The sequence below is a fragment of the Episyrphus balteatus genome, chromosome 4, assembly GCF_945859705.1.
Source record: "Episyrphus balteatus chromosome 4, idEpiBalt1.1, whole genome shotgun sequence".
Classification (NCBI taxonomy): Eukaryota; Metazoa; Arthropoda; class Insecta; order Diptera; family Syrphidae; genus Episyrphus; species Episyrphus balteatus.
The window spans coordinates 75,819,083-75,837,443 of record NC_079137.1 but is presented as its reverse complement, the minus strand read 5'-3'; the positions used below and the strand labels follow the sequence as shown (position 1 = coordinate 75,837,443).

At 29.9% G+C, this 18,361-nt stretch overlaps 1 protein-coding gene across 1 annotated transcript in view; it reads left to right on the top strand.

Annotated features, from left to right (window-relative positions):
- LOC129919667 (uncharacterized) overlaps nucleotides 1-2,055 on the top strand; it is a 78,630-nt gene extending 76,575 nt beyond the window's left edge. Inside the window, exons 3-4 of the mRNA XM_056000633.1 lie at nucleotides 405-611; nucleotides 901-2,055. Of these exons, the coding sequence (XP_055856608.1) occupies nucleotides 405-611; nucleotides 901-1,845 (1,152 nt within the window). The 3' untranslated portion in view covers nucleotides 1,846-2,055. The remainder of the gene's footprint in view (nucleotides 1-404; nucleotides 612-900) is intronic.
- The last annotated feature ends 16,306 nt before the right edge of the window (nucleotides 2,056-18,361 follow it).

Sequence of the window (18,361 nt, the reverse complement as noted above, 5' to 3'; positions counted from 1 at the left end):
CAAACATAAAGCACTTATTGTTTGTATGTCCTTCCAGGAGATAACCCTATTAATCGCTACTCTACGTCTCTGTAGCTGTAGCATCAATTATCCTGCTGTGAATAGCAAATTTATTCTTTGTCATGGTCAGAGTGTAAATATGTGTGTTTTTTGTGAATTTTAGAAAAACATTGCTAGGATACACATAAAACTAGATAACTAGACCACCACAAGCAAATAAATAATAAATGTTTCCATTAGTTCACACGCTTCGTTTCATCTAATATCCATCGTAAAGAGCTTTAAAAAAAAATCTGTGGAATTATAACGATGTGCAACAGTTTTTTATACTCTTTCTCTCTTACATTTCATTAAGCCCCTGTCACACTATGCGTTTGTAAAAAAAATTTCATTCTTTTTGACAGAAACACGAAAAAAGGCGCGACCTGCGTCTAAAAAGATTCTGGCGGTCGCCAAAAACTACATCATCAGAAGACTCGAACGGATACGAGAGTCCAACCAGAGTTAAAACGTCAATTGACCCACAACGTTTCAACCATCATTGTAATCATTTGCTACAACAGAATAAACCAACATGTTCGTTACCTTTGTTGCAGGTGTGGCCAAGTCAGGTAAGCCCATTAAATTCATATAATTCATTTTTTTAATAAAATCAGTTAAAGTCAACTGTCACTCACAGATGTCACTCACTTCGCTCATGAGTGATGATAAATTTTTTAAATGTTCATTTTGATGGATCTTACAATTATTCTTGATAAGCTTTCCTTTTGTCAATTTTCTAATTTAAGCTTTCTGATTGGTCAGCTGTCAAATTTTAACAGTTTTTTGACAGATGGCCACCATCTTTTCCACATCACAACCAAACTTTACATTAAATAACAATTTCTTCATTTTTTACAGGACTCACCTCGTGGAGAAGCAGACGGACAAAGCTTCATATTCCCAGTTATCAACGAAACGTCAACAACAACAACGGCAGCTGTCACAACGACAGCTGCGGGTGGCTCCCACAGCAATCGCACAACGCCACCCTCAAATCGACGCAACTCTCTGTACTGTGATACGCTCCATGCAGCTGATTCGGGAATCGATTCGGTGCAGGCATCGCCCTCACCAAATGCACTGCCCTGTCCACCCGGAGCCTCTACAACCGGCTCTGCCTCCCCCTCACCGGTAACAACGCCCACATTAGGTTCCCCAAACCTATCAATCGGGCATGTACGTCGGAAATCCAGTGCATTGTTACATCCCGACCATGCCAGATTATTTGCCCTGCGTATGAATCAGCATCATGCGGCGCAAACGTCACCCGACGCAACGTCACTTGAAGACGCTGCCGAATTCCAAAATGTCACTGTGACAACCGCGATACACATGTGTACGGCGAGTTCGAGTACGACATCGTCGCTAACCTCGGTGGCGGCGGTAAGTCTTGGCGGTACTCCATCGGCGGCCTCGCAACGCGTCTCCGATCCCTGGCTGCAACCTCAATCAGATCGTGAACGCGATCGCAGGCGATCGTCGACCATGACCGCGCGGTATTCCCTATTCGATGCCTTGGATCTTGAATATGCCTTGTTGAGGGCGGCGGCCCGTGGTTCTGTCGGACCGTATTCGCTAAGTGAATCAATACACAAACTGACATTCACGCAATCGCTAGCATTTCCGGCGTTAGCACGCGGTTTAGCTACAAAACGACGTCGTTCGGCGACGCAAAGTTCGTCGCGTCCTTTGAATCCAAATGAATCGGGTCTAAATACCTTTGCGAAAGTTATAACGGCCATTGTTTTGGTTGTGGTTAGTTTTTTGGTGTTTCTGATTGTGTACAAATTTGTACGGACGTGAGGGTTACTCCTGGCCCCGACAGATTTTCCGGTAGCGTTTACAAATACATATCCAGTTGTGAATGCCACAACGAAACAATTGTCGGGGTTCAGGAGAGTGTTGGGTCAAAGAGAAAATGGGTAGCAGCAACAAAATGTGAAATTTAAAATGAAATATAAAAATATTTATATAATTGATTAATGAACTCTTTTTAATTTCCTGTGTTGTTTGTTTTTTTGTTTTTTTTTTTTAATAATAATTGTGATAAAATATGATGACAAACAAAAAAATTAAAAACAATTAAGAGAAAAAAAAATAAAACCTACAAAAGCACGCACGTGAAGTTTGATTAATTATAAATAATAATAATTTATTAATGCAAAAAGGATGTACAAAAATAATTTATACTTATTAATCGAGTTTTCTTTTTTAACTTTAGTTATGTGAGAGGAATTGTCTTTAAATAATATTAAAGCAAAATGCCACATTTGATACAGATACATTTGTATGTTGTTAAACCTTTATGAAAATGTTTACCATGATGTAAAACCTTATTGTGAAGAAGAGAAAAGTGTGTTCCTTTAAAAAGAACTACATCCTATCATCTCATTGAATTCTAAAACCAGAACCCAAACTGTTCAAATGACATAGAATTAATACAATGATGTCAAAGTTGATCCTGTTCTATTGCCTTCTACTGATACAATTCATGTTTTTCATAATTTTAACTTTTATTTTATCTACTAGCTTTTGAGCCTTAAGACGTGTGTCTTGGCGGATACCAAAAACATTTTAAACGCTAAACTCTAAAAATTTTCATCCCCGACGTTAAAATCGTTTCTTATTTAATCAATATGCAAGGAAATTATTGAAATCCTGTAAGAAAAATCCAATTAGTTTGTACATTTTCTGAGAACCCATTATATAACAGAGTTGGCGTAAAAGTCTGCAGTCTTTCATTATTTTTTTGTCGCTTACCATAGCAATTAACAACTTTCAAATTTAGTAATAAAATTTTAAAACTGCACGTTTGCCTTTTTACTTTTTCTACTTTAATCTCAGGAACTGTAACTAATTTAATTTGTTGCAATATCCGAAATTTTTTTTTCTCATAATGGTTTTTGACTTATAGGTTTTTCGCTAACATACCACGGAATTTTTAATAATTAAAAAAAATTGAGTAAAATTATTTTAAACCGCAAGAACTTAGATTTTAAATTTTTTGTTTTTTACAACTTTGCTATATGCTAAAATTAGACTGAAGTTAGCGGACGAAAATAAGCAAATGACCTTTTCGAAATTTTTTTCCAGTGGTTGTACCTTTTTCGGCATAAACTCCAACGTAGCAGCTTTAACTCTTATACATTTTTTTAAGTTTTCAAAAAAAAAAAAAATTAATTAATGAAAAAGTGAGAACCCAAAATTAAATAAAAAGCGAATAACAAAAATGTTAATTAACAAATTGGCAACCAACATTTCAAAATCACTTAAAAGCCGCGTAATGTATAAATAATTGAAGTAATTTCCGCACTTGTTTTTTTTTTTTGTGAATTGAAGAGCACCAGTTTTCTTATACAGGGTGTCCCAAAAGTAATGGATCAAACGAAATATGCTGATAGGCCAATTTGAGGGCTCTCAGAATTTGGTAACTTGTTCATCCCAAATCTTTACGGTTTTCGATTTAATGCAGTTTTTGTGAAATTTCGATAAATCCCGACCTTGCAACAGTATTTGGCTTCCTCCGCTCATAATTGTTTTTTGTTTTTTACAATTCTTTCACTAAAACATTGCCTTATAATAAGAAATAATAATTTAATAAAAATATTTTTTCTTTCATTCGCCATTTTGCTGCAAATGAATTAACAGTTCCATGTTGTATGAAAACTCAATTTCTCAATTTTATTTCAGAGCAACACACTGAACAAAATTTGTATGGTGTGACCCTGGTTTATTATTTTGAAAACTTGCCGTGTTATTGCAAATTTCAAAAATGTATAAAAGTTTCCAAAGATGAAATTAGAACGAAAGATATTACAATTTGAATGCAAAAAAACAGAGGTTTTCAGAGCAAAATAACAAACAAAAATCGAGGCTTTTATTCAAAAAGAAATAAACAAACAACAGTCGAGAAAATTTGTTTATTTATCTTTGTTATTTTTCTCTGAAAGACCCTGTTTTGTTGCTTTTAAATTGTAATATCTTCAGTTCTAACTTCAATTTTGGAAACTTTTTATCATTTTTAAAAACTGCAATAACACTGCAAGTTTTCAAAATAATAAACCAGGGTCACACCATACAAATTTTGTTCAGTGTGTTGCTCTGAAATAAAATTGAGAAATTGAGTTTTCATACAACATGGAACTGTTAATTCATTTGCAGCAAAATGGCGAATGAAAGAAAAAATATTTTTATAAATTAATTATTTCTTATTATTAGGCAATGTTTTAGTGAAAGAATTGTAAAAAACAAAAATCAATTATGAGCGGAGGAAGCAAAATACTGTTGCAAAGTCGGGATTTATCGAAATTTCACAAAAACTGCATTTAATCGAAAACCGTAAGGATTTGGGATGAACAAGTTACCAAATTCTGAGAGCCCTAAAGTTGGCCTATCAGCATACTTCGTTTGATCCATTACTTTTGGGACACCCTGTATATAAAAAGCCTTCTTCACTTTTTTAATGATTTTTGATTTTTTCCAAAACCATAAAAATGCGTTTTTTTTCTTATTTTCTATATTTTCTTTTCAAAATAATGTGTATAATGGAAATAAAAAAAAAATTGAAGACACAAGCAAAAAAAAATCGAAACATTTTTGTAAAGTCACCTCAAACATAGACTTAAAGCTTCATAATAGGTATTCTAAATTATAGTAGTATACCTACCTATTTACTTTATAGGAATATTGAATGTGGTATAATTTACTATTTCTACGGTGACCATCCGTCCCGGTTTACCCGGTACTGTCCCGTATTTCTATAGCTTGTCCCGGGTTTTCATCTAAGAAACCCGGATCGTATAAGTGTCCGTATTTTGAAATTTGTCCCGTGATTGTCCCGTATTTGCAAATTCCCTGATATTTGTATTCAAAATTTTAATTATTTTGTAATAAGGAAAACAAGAAAACAGTGGTTGGAAAATAAAAGTTTGTCTTATTTTCCGGATAAAAGCATTAAAAATACTTTTTAGAAGTTATTAATAGAACCTATTATAAAACCGTTTTCTTTATTTCTGACTTCCTTGTAAACGTTTAAATGATTTTAACGAAAATTTTTCATACAAATTGTGAAAGAAATCTAGACCTCAAAAAAGGAAAAATTATGAAAAGTCTTTTTAAAAATATTAATTTTTTTTTTTGAAAAATCGAGATTTTCAAAACGATCCAACAAATTTTTAATTGTTCCGGGTTTTGCTCATAGAAATATGGCCACCGGAACTATTTCGGATGTTCCAATTAACATTTTTGATAGTAAAGATAAATAGAAGCAAGATTTGAAGTTAATTAAAGCTTCAATAAGCCGTTTATAAAGCGCAAACATATATTCGAGTAAAAATATATTATTTCAAGGAACAAAATGACAAAAGCTTTGTATTACAGAAGTTCATAACCTCTAAAAATTCCTTAAGTCTCCGCTCACTACGGCTGTTATAAGAGAATTTTTAGCTTAAAAACAGTGGGTTTAACGCAGAGAAATTGTTCTACAAACTTGTACCTGAGTTCAATTTACTTTGCATTGACTTTAAGTGTTTTTTTTGTAGGTACCTTACCACTACCATTACCTGTTTTGAAACTACAGTACATAAAATTTTCATATGTACTCTTAAACTATAATTCTTTCAATTAGCTATAGCTGTCATTTCTATACGCTGAATAATACAAGAAAACTTCAAACGGCAATTTTATGTAAAATTACCCAACCAACAAGTTTGTAGAACAATTTTTGTATAAGATATAAGTTTTTGTTACCCTCAACCTTCTTTAACCCTCTACTGCATACGAAGCCAAATATGGTTTTTTCTGTTTGTATGCACTTTTCTCTTCTCTGTCACAAAAAAATGTTAAAGATTAAATACAATCCTCTTCTTTGTGTTTCTGAGAACCCATAGAGATAGTTTTTTCGTGTGTCCCACACAAAATAAAGGTGTATTTTATAATCACAGGTGAGTCGATCAGTCGTGTGCATTGAAATCGAAAGTGTAGAATATATTCATACTTTAAGTGTTAATTACTGCGTTTGTTTGGAAAGAAAATTGGAATTAAAAATTTATTTTTGATCGATTGTCTTATTATGTATGCTATGAACCAATTTTTATTGAAAAAATATTATTGGCCTGGTCTTGAGAGGGCAAAAAGTACGGAAGCCATATTTGGCTTCGTATGCATTAAGGGGTTTTAAATCTACACAATTTGTTAAATTTTTTTGTTGAAAATTTTTGTTCCTTTACATTTTTATTTTGCTTGGAAGCTATGTTTTACTTCAGAAATGGAGCCCCTTCGCTTTTAGAGATATTTTTTTTATGTTAACCCCATTTCCAGGGGCGTAACCACAGAAAATTTAAGGAAGAGGGAGGCTCACCTATAATATTTTTCAATCATTTTATTACTTTTAAGTTTTTTTAAGATCTGGGAGTGGGTGAAAATGTTAGAGCAAGACTTACTTTGACAGTGGAAAGAATGTGAACCAGAAAAAATATATATAACAGAAAAAACAAACTGCTTTTCTCGGTTCCATGGCTTAAAATGAGCCAAATTTGAATTAATTCTTAACCTTTTGTAATGCAATGTATTTATTTTACTTTATTTTGTTTTTAAATGATAAATATTTATCTCTTGATATTTTTAATTTTATTCTTTACATAATCTGAATAAATAGAATTAGTAAAATTTCTTACCCCTTAATGCATACGAAGCCAAATTTGGCTTATAAACAAATTTTTTAAACAAATTAATTTAAACAATTTTTTTTAATGAAAACCGTTTTGAAACAACCAAAAGAACCCATGTAAAGCATTTTTTAATTTTTTCGTCCGCTAATATTAATTCATGCAGTAGAGGGTTAATAGGCCAGGTCCTAGCAGACAGAGGAAATTTAGTGTTTTTCACAGATTGTAAAATACTTTAATAACAGCCTGCTACAATTTTCTATCAATGTAAAAGTTAGAACTTGCTTTTGGAAAACTTCCGATTTGTTTGGTTGTGTTCGATAAAAATACAAGAATACAAATTTGTCCGATATTAGATAGATATACCTTCTTCTTACCTTCTACATTCTACTACAAGTTCCATAATTTTTTTCTAACTAACTTGTTGATTTTGAAAACCTAAATTTTTTAAACCATTTTTCCAAAATAAAAATAGATCCATACAATTTGGATTGTGCACAATAATTCCAAAACCTTATTGAATCATCTAGATTTATTGTCTGTTTCATTCTTTAATCGCGACGCACGTTTAGATTTCGGTTGACTATGAAATTAGTTGTTGGTCAGTTCGGTCAGTATTAAAAGTCGATTTAAATATTTTTGCAATCTCTGAATTTTATTATTAGTTTTCATTTCTTCCAATAAAATTATTTACATTAATTTTTCCTGAGCCTATAAACTCCTCCACTATATTCTTCTGATAAAGCCAAAAAAAAAATAGTTAAAGCTCTTAAATAATTATATTACTCTGTCAAACATATCAATTGATTAAAAAAAATAATCTTCTATAAAAAATAATTTAATATTAAGTAAAAATTCTACAAAAAAAAATAAAATTATTAAAAATTAAATGATGTACCTTTTACCTATATTAAATAAAAATAACTTAAAATTAACTCCCCCCATTTTCTCCAAATATTAATTTTATTTTCTTCCCAAAAATTCTTAATTTTCTTCTTGTAGTTAGCTTTTTAAAAATAACAATGAAACTTTTGATCAAACTTAGAAAAAAAAAAAATCAAATGCGGTTTCATTCTGTAGATTGTGGCTGAAACTATATAAAAAAAAACCAAAAAATTATATACATATTTTAAATATACATTCTAAAAAAAACTACTTTTTTCATTCTAAATTTCAAAAATAAAAAACCAAAAAAAAAAAAAACATCCAAGTGCCTATTACTATCCTAGCTAAAAACAAATAAATTATGTAATCCTTTTCACGCTTAAAAGTTTCAATATTCCAAAAAATTCCAAAATAAAACACAAAAAAAAAAATATCCAAAATTATCGATAAGAAAATATAAATTAAAATTATTTAAATATTCAAAATAAAATAAAAAAAAACATTATATTTAAAACAAAAACAAACACAAAAATAAAAATATGAAAAAAGTAATGGTAGATATTTTTACACTGGACAAAAAAAAATGATTTTCAATACATAAGCAAAGGAAATGAGTAAGAAAAATAAATACAAAAAACAATTAGAATTAAAAAAAAATATAAAAACTCTCACATTTAAGATATATTTATAAAAAAAAAAAAATAGAAAAATTAATTTAGTAAAAAATATACTTACAAAATATTGTCAAAAATTAAAATTAAAACTTAAGCAAAAAAAGAAACCTTTCTGAAAGAAATTTATTTAAGATTATTAAAAAACAAACCAAAAAATATATGTTTAAATAAAATAATTATTTTTTAAAACCGATCTACATTACTCGCTTAAATAATTTTCTAATTTTATTCCTTAAAAAATAAATTAAAATATAAGTTTTTTTCTATATAATAGAAATAATTATCAAAAATATTTTTATTGAAAAAAATTAAAAAACAAAATAATGTATAATTAAATTATAAATTCCAAAAACAACAAAAGTTAAAAAAAAAACAATTCTGATATTAAAATATGATTGAAAATTTATTAAAAAAAAAAAGAAAACTTGACTTTTTACTTATTTGAAAGCTCTAAAAGTTATCTAACCTAGGAACGTACAACTCATCCCCAAATTTTAAAGCTACAAATAAAAGTCAAGAAAGTGCTCCCTCCCCAATCTCTTTGCTATAAATTTCCACAAGACTTAAAAAAGACTTATCTCGTCCATTTATCAAAGCCAATCAATAAATCTAAACTGTTTCCGTTTCTCCTGTTTATACATAAGAACATCTAAAAAGCAATAAAATCAATCGTCCTTTTTATTTAAACAACTTAAAGTCCATTGATTCAAAACTTTAACAGACACGCGTCCAATGCCATTTCACCTGTCATCGGTGAAACGTTTAAAAACGTCCACCCAGTTAGCCTTGCCTTTTTTTTTATTACAAACCACCAAAGCAACACCCGCCTTTTAGCCTTGAGGTTTTTCTTTCTTTAACCAACGTCTCTTTGGACATCCTGTGAGTCGTGCCACAAGCCAATAATGCAAAAACCAATTCAAGGAACAATGTTAGCCGGAAAAAAAAATGGAATATTTTGCTTTGGTAAAAGATAAGGAAGGTTTATGGACTGGCAGCAAAAACTAGCAAGAAACTACAAGGGAGTGTCAATGTGAAGGTAAAGAACGTCCAGCAAAAATGGTTAAACAAAAAAGCCACGTTGATAAGTATGATATGGCAGGAGGGCAGCAAGGAGCCTGGAGGTCTTTCTATGAAGAGTGTATAACACATAGCCATGATTGGGGTTAAAAGTCCTTGCACGAATGCACGAGTCTATATTTTATTCGTTATGGCTTTTATTATTTTTTTTTTTTGATTGTGCGGTGGTCGAGTCTTCTATGGGTTATTTCTTCGCATGTTTGTTTTTTTTGCGAGTGGGTATAAAAACCTTGTGCTTTTTATGGTTTAAATATTTAACAACCTTTAATGGGTCAGGTTAGGTCACGTTGATTTCTTTGAAATTGTATTTGTATATGAGTTGATAGTTTAGTAACATAATGTAATAGTCCAGTAATTTTAGGTTTTATCTGCGGAAAAATTCCTACTGGGCTGAATTTTGGTATACAGCTTAATGACGGCTTTGTTATGAAGATGTGAAAAATCGACATTGATATCGTGTCCGCGTTAAGAGTTATAGGGGTCAAAAGGTCACAAAAACTGGTTTTTCACGATTTTCAGCAAAACGGTAAGTCTTATCAAAAAATTTTCAATGCAAGAATTGTAGACCAGATTATTATAAATAAAAAGTATCATGACACTTTTTTTCCTAAGACCCACCGTTTCTTAGGTATAACGATTCAAAAAGTTGAAGTTTAGTTGTAATCGTCATAATCCTATTCCTGAAAAAAAAACTCCTAACTGAAAAGTTCCTGAAATTTCATTATTTTTTTAGCTTGAATTTCGTTTCTCAACTGTTAAGAATATGGGGAAACCAAAAAAAAATAGAAATTTTCGCCATTTTTCCGATTGGGGCCCTTCTCCCGAAACCATTTCCCTGGGAATTTTTGTTTAGAATATGTCTGAAAATATACAGGGTGTGCAATAGAGAATAGACAACCCTAAAACGGCTAAAAGCTACACTTATGATTGTTCTAAAAACATATAGAAAAAAGTTCTATCGCAACCAGTTCATAAAATATGGACTTTTTTTCGTTCAGTGTATTTTGAATTTTATCATCTTATGTTTTCGTTCACTACAACCACGAATGAATGAATTTTTTTTTATTTCTTTTTTTTATAATTTTCTACAATAATTGGATGAGTACATAAACACTTTAAAAATTTCATAGCTATTGCACATTTTCGTGAAAAAAATTTTGAAATCTGTTTTTTGATACAAAATGTAAAAAAAGTATTTTATGAAAAATTTTAAACACCTGTGGTATAAAATAAATCTATAGAAACATAGGTGGCCATCTTTCTTAAAAATATTCTCCTTATACCAGAATATTTTTAAGAAAGTTGGCCACCTAGGTTTCTATAGATTTATTTTATACCACAGGTGTTTAAAATTTTTCATAAAATACTTTTTTTACATTTTGCATCAAAAAACAGATTTCAAAATTTTTTTTACGAAAATGTGCAATAGCTATGAAATTTTTAAAGTGTTTATGTACTCATCCAATTATTGTAGAAAATTATAAAAAAAAAAAAAAAAAAATTCATTCATTCGTGGTTGTAGTGAACGAAAACATAAGATGATAAAATTCAAAATACACTGAACGAAAAAAAGTCCATATTTTATGAACTGGTTGCGATAGAACTTTTTTCTATCTGTTTTTAGAACAATCATAAGTGTAGCTATAAGCCGTTTTAGGGTTGTCCATTCTCTATTGCACACCCTGTATATTTTCAGACATATTCTAAACAAAAATTCCCAGGGAAATGGTTTCGGGAGAAGGGCCCCAATCGGAAAAATGGCGAAAATTTCCATTTTTTTTTGGTTTCCCCATATTCTTAACAGTTGAGGAACAAAATTCAAGCTAAAAAAATAATGAAATTTCAGGAACTTTTCAGTTAGGAGTTTTTTTTTCAGGAATAGGATTATGACGATTACAACTAAACTTCAACTTTTTGAATCGTTATACCTAAGAAACGGTGGGTCTTAGGAAAAAAAGTGTAATGATACTTTTTATTTATAATAATCTGGTCTACAATTCTTGCATTGAAAATTTTTTGATAAGACTTACCGTTTTGCTGAAAATCGTGAAAAACCAGTTTTTGTGATCTTTTGACCCCTATAACTCTTAACGCGGACACGATATCAATGTCGATTTTTCACATCTTCATAACAAAGCCGTCATTAAGCTGTATACCAAAATTCAGCCCAGTAGGAATTTTTCCGCAGATTGGGCTTAAAAATGACTAAAATGACTGGGCTATAAGTTAATTTGATGTTGTAAAGGGTGTTATATTTTTATAACTGGAAATGGTGGTTTTCATAGAAATAATGTTCTTAAAAAGGGGCCACATAAAAGGGTCATATAATTATTCATTCAACAACTAACTAAATCCTTTTCACTAGAAAAAAAAAACTAATGAATTAATGAATATTTCACAACAAAATGAAATGGTAACTTTATCGATGGAAATTTATGCTTGTGCGAAATATGTTTGTTTATTTTTATTTGTTTTGAATTTTTGATTTTGTATTTTTTTCTATAATCTTTTTTGGTTATTTTTCAAATAAATTTAATAATTCGAACTAGAATATAGTCAATAGTGAATTTTTGTGCAACACATAAAATTTGGTAGGTACAGTCAAATTAATCAAATTAGTTTCGATTCTTGGAAATTGTGATTGTAAATTAGAAATCTACATGAAATAGAAATTCTGAATAGAATTCATTAATTGTTAAAATATTCTATGGACTTTTGCAGGCGGAATAAAAATGAATTTTGATTATTGGTTTGTTTTATTGAACAAATAAAAAAAGAGGTAATTTCTGGAAAAGTCATCATCGGATATATATTTTTCTGTGGAATTGTGAAACACAAAAAAAATTAAGGACAGCAATGTAACTTTTAATCACGACGAAGTGCTCGACTTGCCTCCTCGTGTTGGTGCCCTTATCCCATTATACTTGAATAAGCTTAAATGCTATTGAAGTCGAAACTTCGTCTCAGATAAGGACTGATCGCACGTTGACGATTTTTAGGCTTTAGGTAGCGGTTAGGGTAATACTATGAAAAAAATTTCACATCTGAAGTTTGGCATTCCATCAGTCATTGGCGTAGCGAGGGGGGGCGGGGGGAGTGGACCGCCCGGAGTGTCAACCACTTGGGGTAACACCCGAAAGCTACTAAGAAGTAATGGGCCTTATAGATCGCAGAGTATTGACACAAAGTAATATCAGTTGTTGTAGATAGAGCAATATTATAGAACAATTTTTTTCTGCCCACCTACCCAAGAATCACCCCTTAAATATAAAATTTAAAAAGTGGAAAAAAAGAGAGATACAAAACATTAGCTAAGATTTAACTCGATCTGCGTACTAGGCTTTATGTTATATTTTTAATTTAATTTTATAAGATTCAGTAAAAACTTTTAAAAAAAAAAACGTAAAATTACCTTGTTAAAAGTACAAAAACAATTTTTAGAATGGTTTTAAACTCCAAATCAAGCATGCAATTTAGTGTCAAAAAATTTTCAAAATTATTGGTAGTACGGTTTTTTAAAGGTATTTATGTATTTAAACTAATTTTAAAAATAAAAAAATTGGTACGCCTTTTAAAAATAAATATTAATCGTCACATAAAAGCAAAATTTCATTGCATCTTTATCCTTTATTATTGAATTTTCAAAAAACCATCTAGTTTTTGAGTTACACTTATCACTTTTTTCGCTATAAACTCCCAAAAAATAATTTTCAATCAAGTTCTTTTTGATGTTTAGTCAAAAATATATGTTTTTCCGTAATTTGTTTGCTTTTTTTAAGTATAAATTAGAAGACGCAAACTGGAATTTGGTAAAAAAAAACCATTCATTACTTTGATAAAACAAGCAAGATTTTGAGATATTTTTTCATATTTTTCAGTATCTTTGGGAAAAAAAAAATAATTTGGAAAAAAAATAAATACCTTAAATAGGTTTTAATATGGCATTTTCGTCTTGCAAAAAAATAACTTAACGGTGATTCGACTTCAGATGTACACAAACAACGTGTTTTTGACATATTCATATTCAAGTATTTCAAAAACTTGACGTGCCAGTAAAATTTTGACATCGGATTGGACTCAGCACACAAAAATCCGCTGAAAAAAAATCACATGTTGAAATAAAAAGACAAGCAATATTCCATTATTCATTAATGATCAAGCTTTTTAACGCCAAACAACCTTAAATGTAAAGTTAACTTATTAAAATTAAAACAAAGACTGGTAAAAATTCAGATTTATCTACCAAAAAAAAATAAGATTTATAACGAATTTCTATAAACGGTTTGGGTGCAAAAGCAAAAAATTAGCTAACAATTCCAAGCCAAAGAAAAAATATTTACATTGTGACGTACAAATACAAATAATGATTCAAGAAGTTGCTAAAAAACACGGTCTTCAAAAATTCAGACTGAATAATAATCTTTACCATAACGAAAAAAATAACAAAAATAATAAAAAATTATTAAAATTATTTTTAAGTGGAGTGATTGAATATAATTCAATATAAGTTCAAGTGACCTCAACTCCAAAAATTTATAAAGCGTTTCGCCCAGGTACGACAGTGGGCTCATCAGTTAGATCTGTCGTACCCTTACTAAGACGCCTTATTTTGGTCGATGTTTACCGACACTATATAAAACTCACAGCATGAATATACTGTGAATTATAATATTCTAAGGGAATTTGTTTAAATTCAGACACTTAGAAAATGTATGCCCGTGGTCATAAGCCTGACCACGGGCAACGGGCATACATTTTCTAAGTGTCTGAATTTAAACAAATTCCCTTAGAATATTATAATTCACAGTATATTCATGCTGTGAGTTTTATATAGTGTCGGTAAACATCGATCAAAATAAGGCGTCTTAGTAAGGGTACGACAGATCTAACTGATGAGCCCACTGTCGTACCTGGGCGAAACGCTTTATAAATTTTTGGAGTTGAGGTCACTTGAACTTATATTGAATAATAATCTTTACCTCTAAAATAGAGTCCGTTTTAAAAGTAAGAAGCAATGTTTGGATACTATGAGAAACTAACCCTCAAATGTAGAGCAAATAAGCCATAAAACTTCCCCAATTTATTTAAAATAAATTGCACGACTGGGTCGCACGAACTTGATCTTAGAGTTAAAGTTGCTTAAATTTTGTACCTGCTATATATGTAGGTACAAAAAAAAATATAAAAAAAATAAAATTTAACAAAAAAAAAATAAAATCTAAAATCAAATTGCCCTCCAAAACAAGTATGCAGTTTTATTTGATATATTAAGGTGCATTTTAAAACAAAATTTCAAAATCGTTAGAGCCGTTTTTTAAAAAAAACTAATTTTTTATAAATAATTTTTTGGAAGAAAAGTTTAAAAATAAAATTGGTATGGCATTTTGTTGAAATCACTAATCAACATCTAAAAACAAACTTTCAAAAAAATTCAATGTCCTGTTTTCGAAAATTTGATTTTTGAAAAAAAAAATTTATTTTTGGCTTATATTAAAATTATATAAATGATTCTTCACAAAAAGTTTCGTTGAAATCGAATAAGCAGTTTCGGAGCAAATCGGATTAAAAAAAAAACGGTTCTATGGCAGGTACCGTTAAAAATGGTTTTCAAGCAAATTTTTTTTTTCATTAGAAGATATACCATGTCTTAAAACTTTCATTTGAATTTTATAAACAAAATCGTTGAAGCCGTTTTTGAGCAATTTCAACTTTACTAAAATCGGAACATGACAAGTACCGTTATTTTTGGTCCATTAATTTTTTAATTCCAACTTTTTTTTTGTACGAATGCATAACTTGATATATAGTACCTATATCGCAAGTCAATACTTCATAAATGTGTCCTTCTTCCGAGCTACTAAAGGTTCCACATAGCTTGAATGCCAATTTTCTAATAATGCCAAAAAGTGTTTTTCGCCCTTGAAACTATGAGTAGTAGGTACGTACATTGAGTTTAATTGTAAATGAAATTTTTTTGCTGTGTTTTTTTATCTGAAGTTTATGTGTTTGCCCATAATATTTGTATACGTACAATGTCGTTTTATTTGCTCTCTCATAACTTCTAAACTTCTTAACATTTGATCAATGAAATATCGCTAGGAACATCTTTATTGCTTGCTTGTTAAAGATTATGTAACGTCATAATTCCAAATACCAACTTTCATGATTTTTTTACGAATTGCAAGAGGTTTCGTTAAGAGTTAATAAAAGTGCATCCAATTGCTTGCGAACTGTCGCAAATGGTTTAAGCTTGGTGAAATATAGGTTTCGGAAATATACTTTTCTGATTCTCACTTTTTTTCCAACTTTCTTTTTCATTTTCTCAAGCTTACAACTGTGACAAGTTGTCAAAATCAATTACTTGTCTCGGAGTTAAAAGTCTTTCAGTATAAATAACTATCGTCAATAAACTTACTTACCCACAGCAGTACAAAAGATTCTAAAACCGACAAAAAGCTCAAAATTAGTTAGAAAGTTTTACAGTAAATTAGCTTTTAGTCAGACATATTACTTAGCAGAAATTGGCGTTTTTGATTTTTCGAAAAGAATTAGAACATTATTTAGAACAAAACCACTAAAGTTTCAAGAATTTGTAGCCTCAATTAAAGTTGATTATTAAGTTGCCTAATATGTGAAGAACAAAAGTAATAAAATTCCTACAATTTTAGTTTCTTTTTTTTTTGACCAACATGTCCTCAAACTAGTTTAAGTAGAATACAAAATGACCTAAACTTTTCCATTCCCAGCAGTACTTTGTAGATGAAGGTACCTCTAACATCCATCAGAAGATACTTATTACTTTTATCCTTTCTACACACTTTAGGTACATAACATAGTTTTGATGAAAAATGTGTTTTTCCAGCTAAAAGATTTTGTTCGAAATAAAATACTTTAATAAATGTTAAGGAAAACTCTTTTCGTTTCCCAAAAGAGTCCTTATTTTATGCTTGTCCTCTTAATGCATTATAGATGTTCATACAACCAATGTCATCATTCTATACACAGACACAGATAGACACTTGTATGCAATTCCTTGGGAAATAAATTACAAAAACGAAGGACCTCTGATAGTAACAAGAATGAAATGAAATAACTTTTTTTGTCTATTTCAAACAAAAACAAAATAAAACAGAAAAAAGTTATAAATGAATTTTACCTGTTGATGAATAGATGTTTGTGAAAAAAGGATTTATTTGAAAATTTATATAGTTTAATTTGCGACACGAGAAATAAAATTTCATTTAGGACTTTTCTCGTTCTTCCCAACAAATAATAGAGCCAACGCAAATATAAATTTAATTCTTCATCTCTTTTCTTCAAATTTTCTACAAAATATATCCTTGACCGGGATTTTTTTTTTTTTTTCTGTAAATGTATTAATGTATATTTGCAATCTTGAAAAAAAAGAACATTCAAACAAAATAGCAAGAAAAATTCAAACGTAACATAATCCAAGTCCTGGGGAGTAAAAAAAAAATACAACTTGGTAATAATGTGCTTCTCCAAATCTAATTCACAAAACTACAAAGGATTTTCAGCTACTTTTTTGCTGTATTTATTTTTTTGGAAGTCCTTAAGAATCAATTCTATACTATGTGTCTGTGTTTGTTGTTGTTGTTTTGTATATAAAATTGTATTACGCGTGCTTCTTGATTCTGGCAGATTGTGAAGTATCACATTTTAAGTAGAAAAATATAGGGTGGCTCATCACAAAATTGCTTTTAGAGTCGAAATTAAATCGAATGAACTGAAGCATAGAGAAGGTGTATGTATATGTTTGTATTTGTTGAAGAGAGGAATGAGTGTCCTTGTTTGATTTTGCAAAAGAAGTGGCAATTCTATAGAAGTAAAAGCTACTTATACTTTAACTATATGAATGAACTTGAACATCAGTTGGAAATTTACGAGTATAACGAAACGATACACAAATATGGTTGTATTTTTTTTTTTTTGTTTTTGTTAAAAGTTTTAAATTTTAATCACGTAAACGAATCGTTCAGGTATACGTGCAAATTGAGTTTTGATAAAGACATATAATTCTCTCAAGGCGTATATGACAATAAGAAAGAGGTAGATATTTGTATAAGAGGTGTGGTTTTAAAGCATGTGCTTTATAAATTGAAACTTTTGATGTGGGTAAGATGGATAAAAAAGGATATGATTTTGGTTGGAGTTCTCTAACCCTTCTCAAGTTGGGTAAAAGGATTTTACTCTTCTCAAATTCTTAAAGCTGCATATACGTTTAGTAGAGAAATGTCTTTACAAAAAGGATTTGTTACATATTTGAGCTGCTTTAACTTTGACAAAATAATGAGCTCATTAAATGACATAGTTTACATTTGTTATCTGCCTTTTGTTCATCGATATAAGAAAGGTTTGCTTTGAAAGGATTTAATTCCAATAGTTAAGCCCAATCAGGGAAAAAAACTTGACTAATTTGGTTGTTTTTACAATTAAAAAGCCTAATACTTAAGACTCAGAACTCTATTAGGACTTATGAACAACTCCAAAGGTTTTTGATTCGATCATCTTATAACGTTGTTATTGTATTAGAGAAATACATGATACACTCCTTTTCATCAGAATAGGTACACAACTTTTCAAATGTTCAGTATTCGTTTTTTCCTCACAGTGTATGAAAAATAATAATTTTTTGATGCCAAGTCATTGTTTAAGATGTTAGCAGAATCAGCAAAAAAAAAAATAATTCAAAACGTGTGGTTATTTTTCTTGTTTATCTATTGCAAAGCATTTCACATCGAAAAACTGAGAAATTTTTTTGTTTCATCAGAATAGGTACACATAGAGAATGATGTGAAAGTGGTCCATGAAATGAATTTAAACCAAGTTCTTCTTAAAAATGTATTTTACTAATTTTATTTTTTGTATAGTGGCGTTTTTATTCATAAAAAAATAACAAGACTGTCCAGAAATTGCATCGTTAAATCTCTTTATGCAATCTATCTGAATCTCTTCTCTAAATTGTTAAATGGTGGGTTACGAAATATTTTTGTCTTA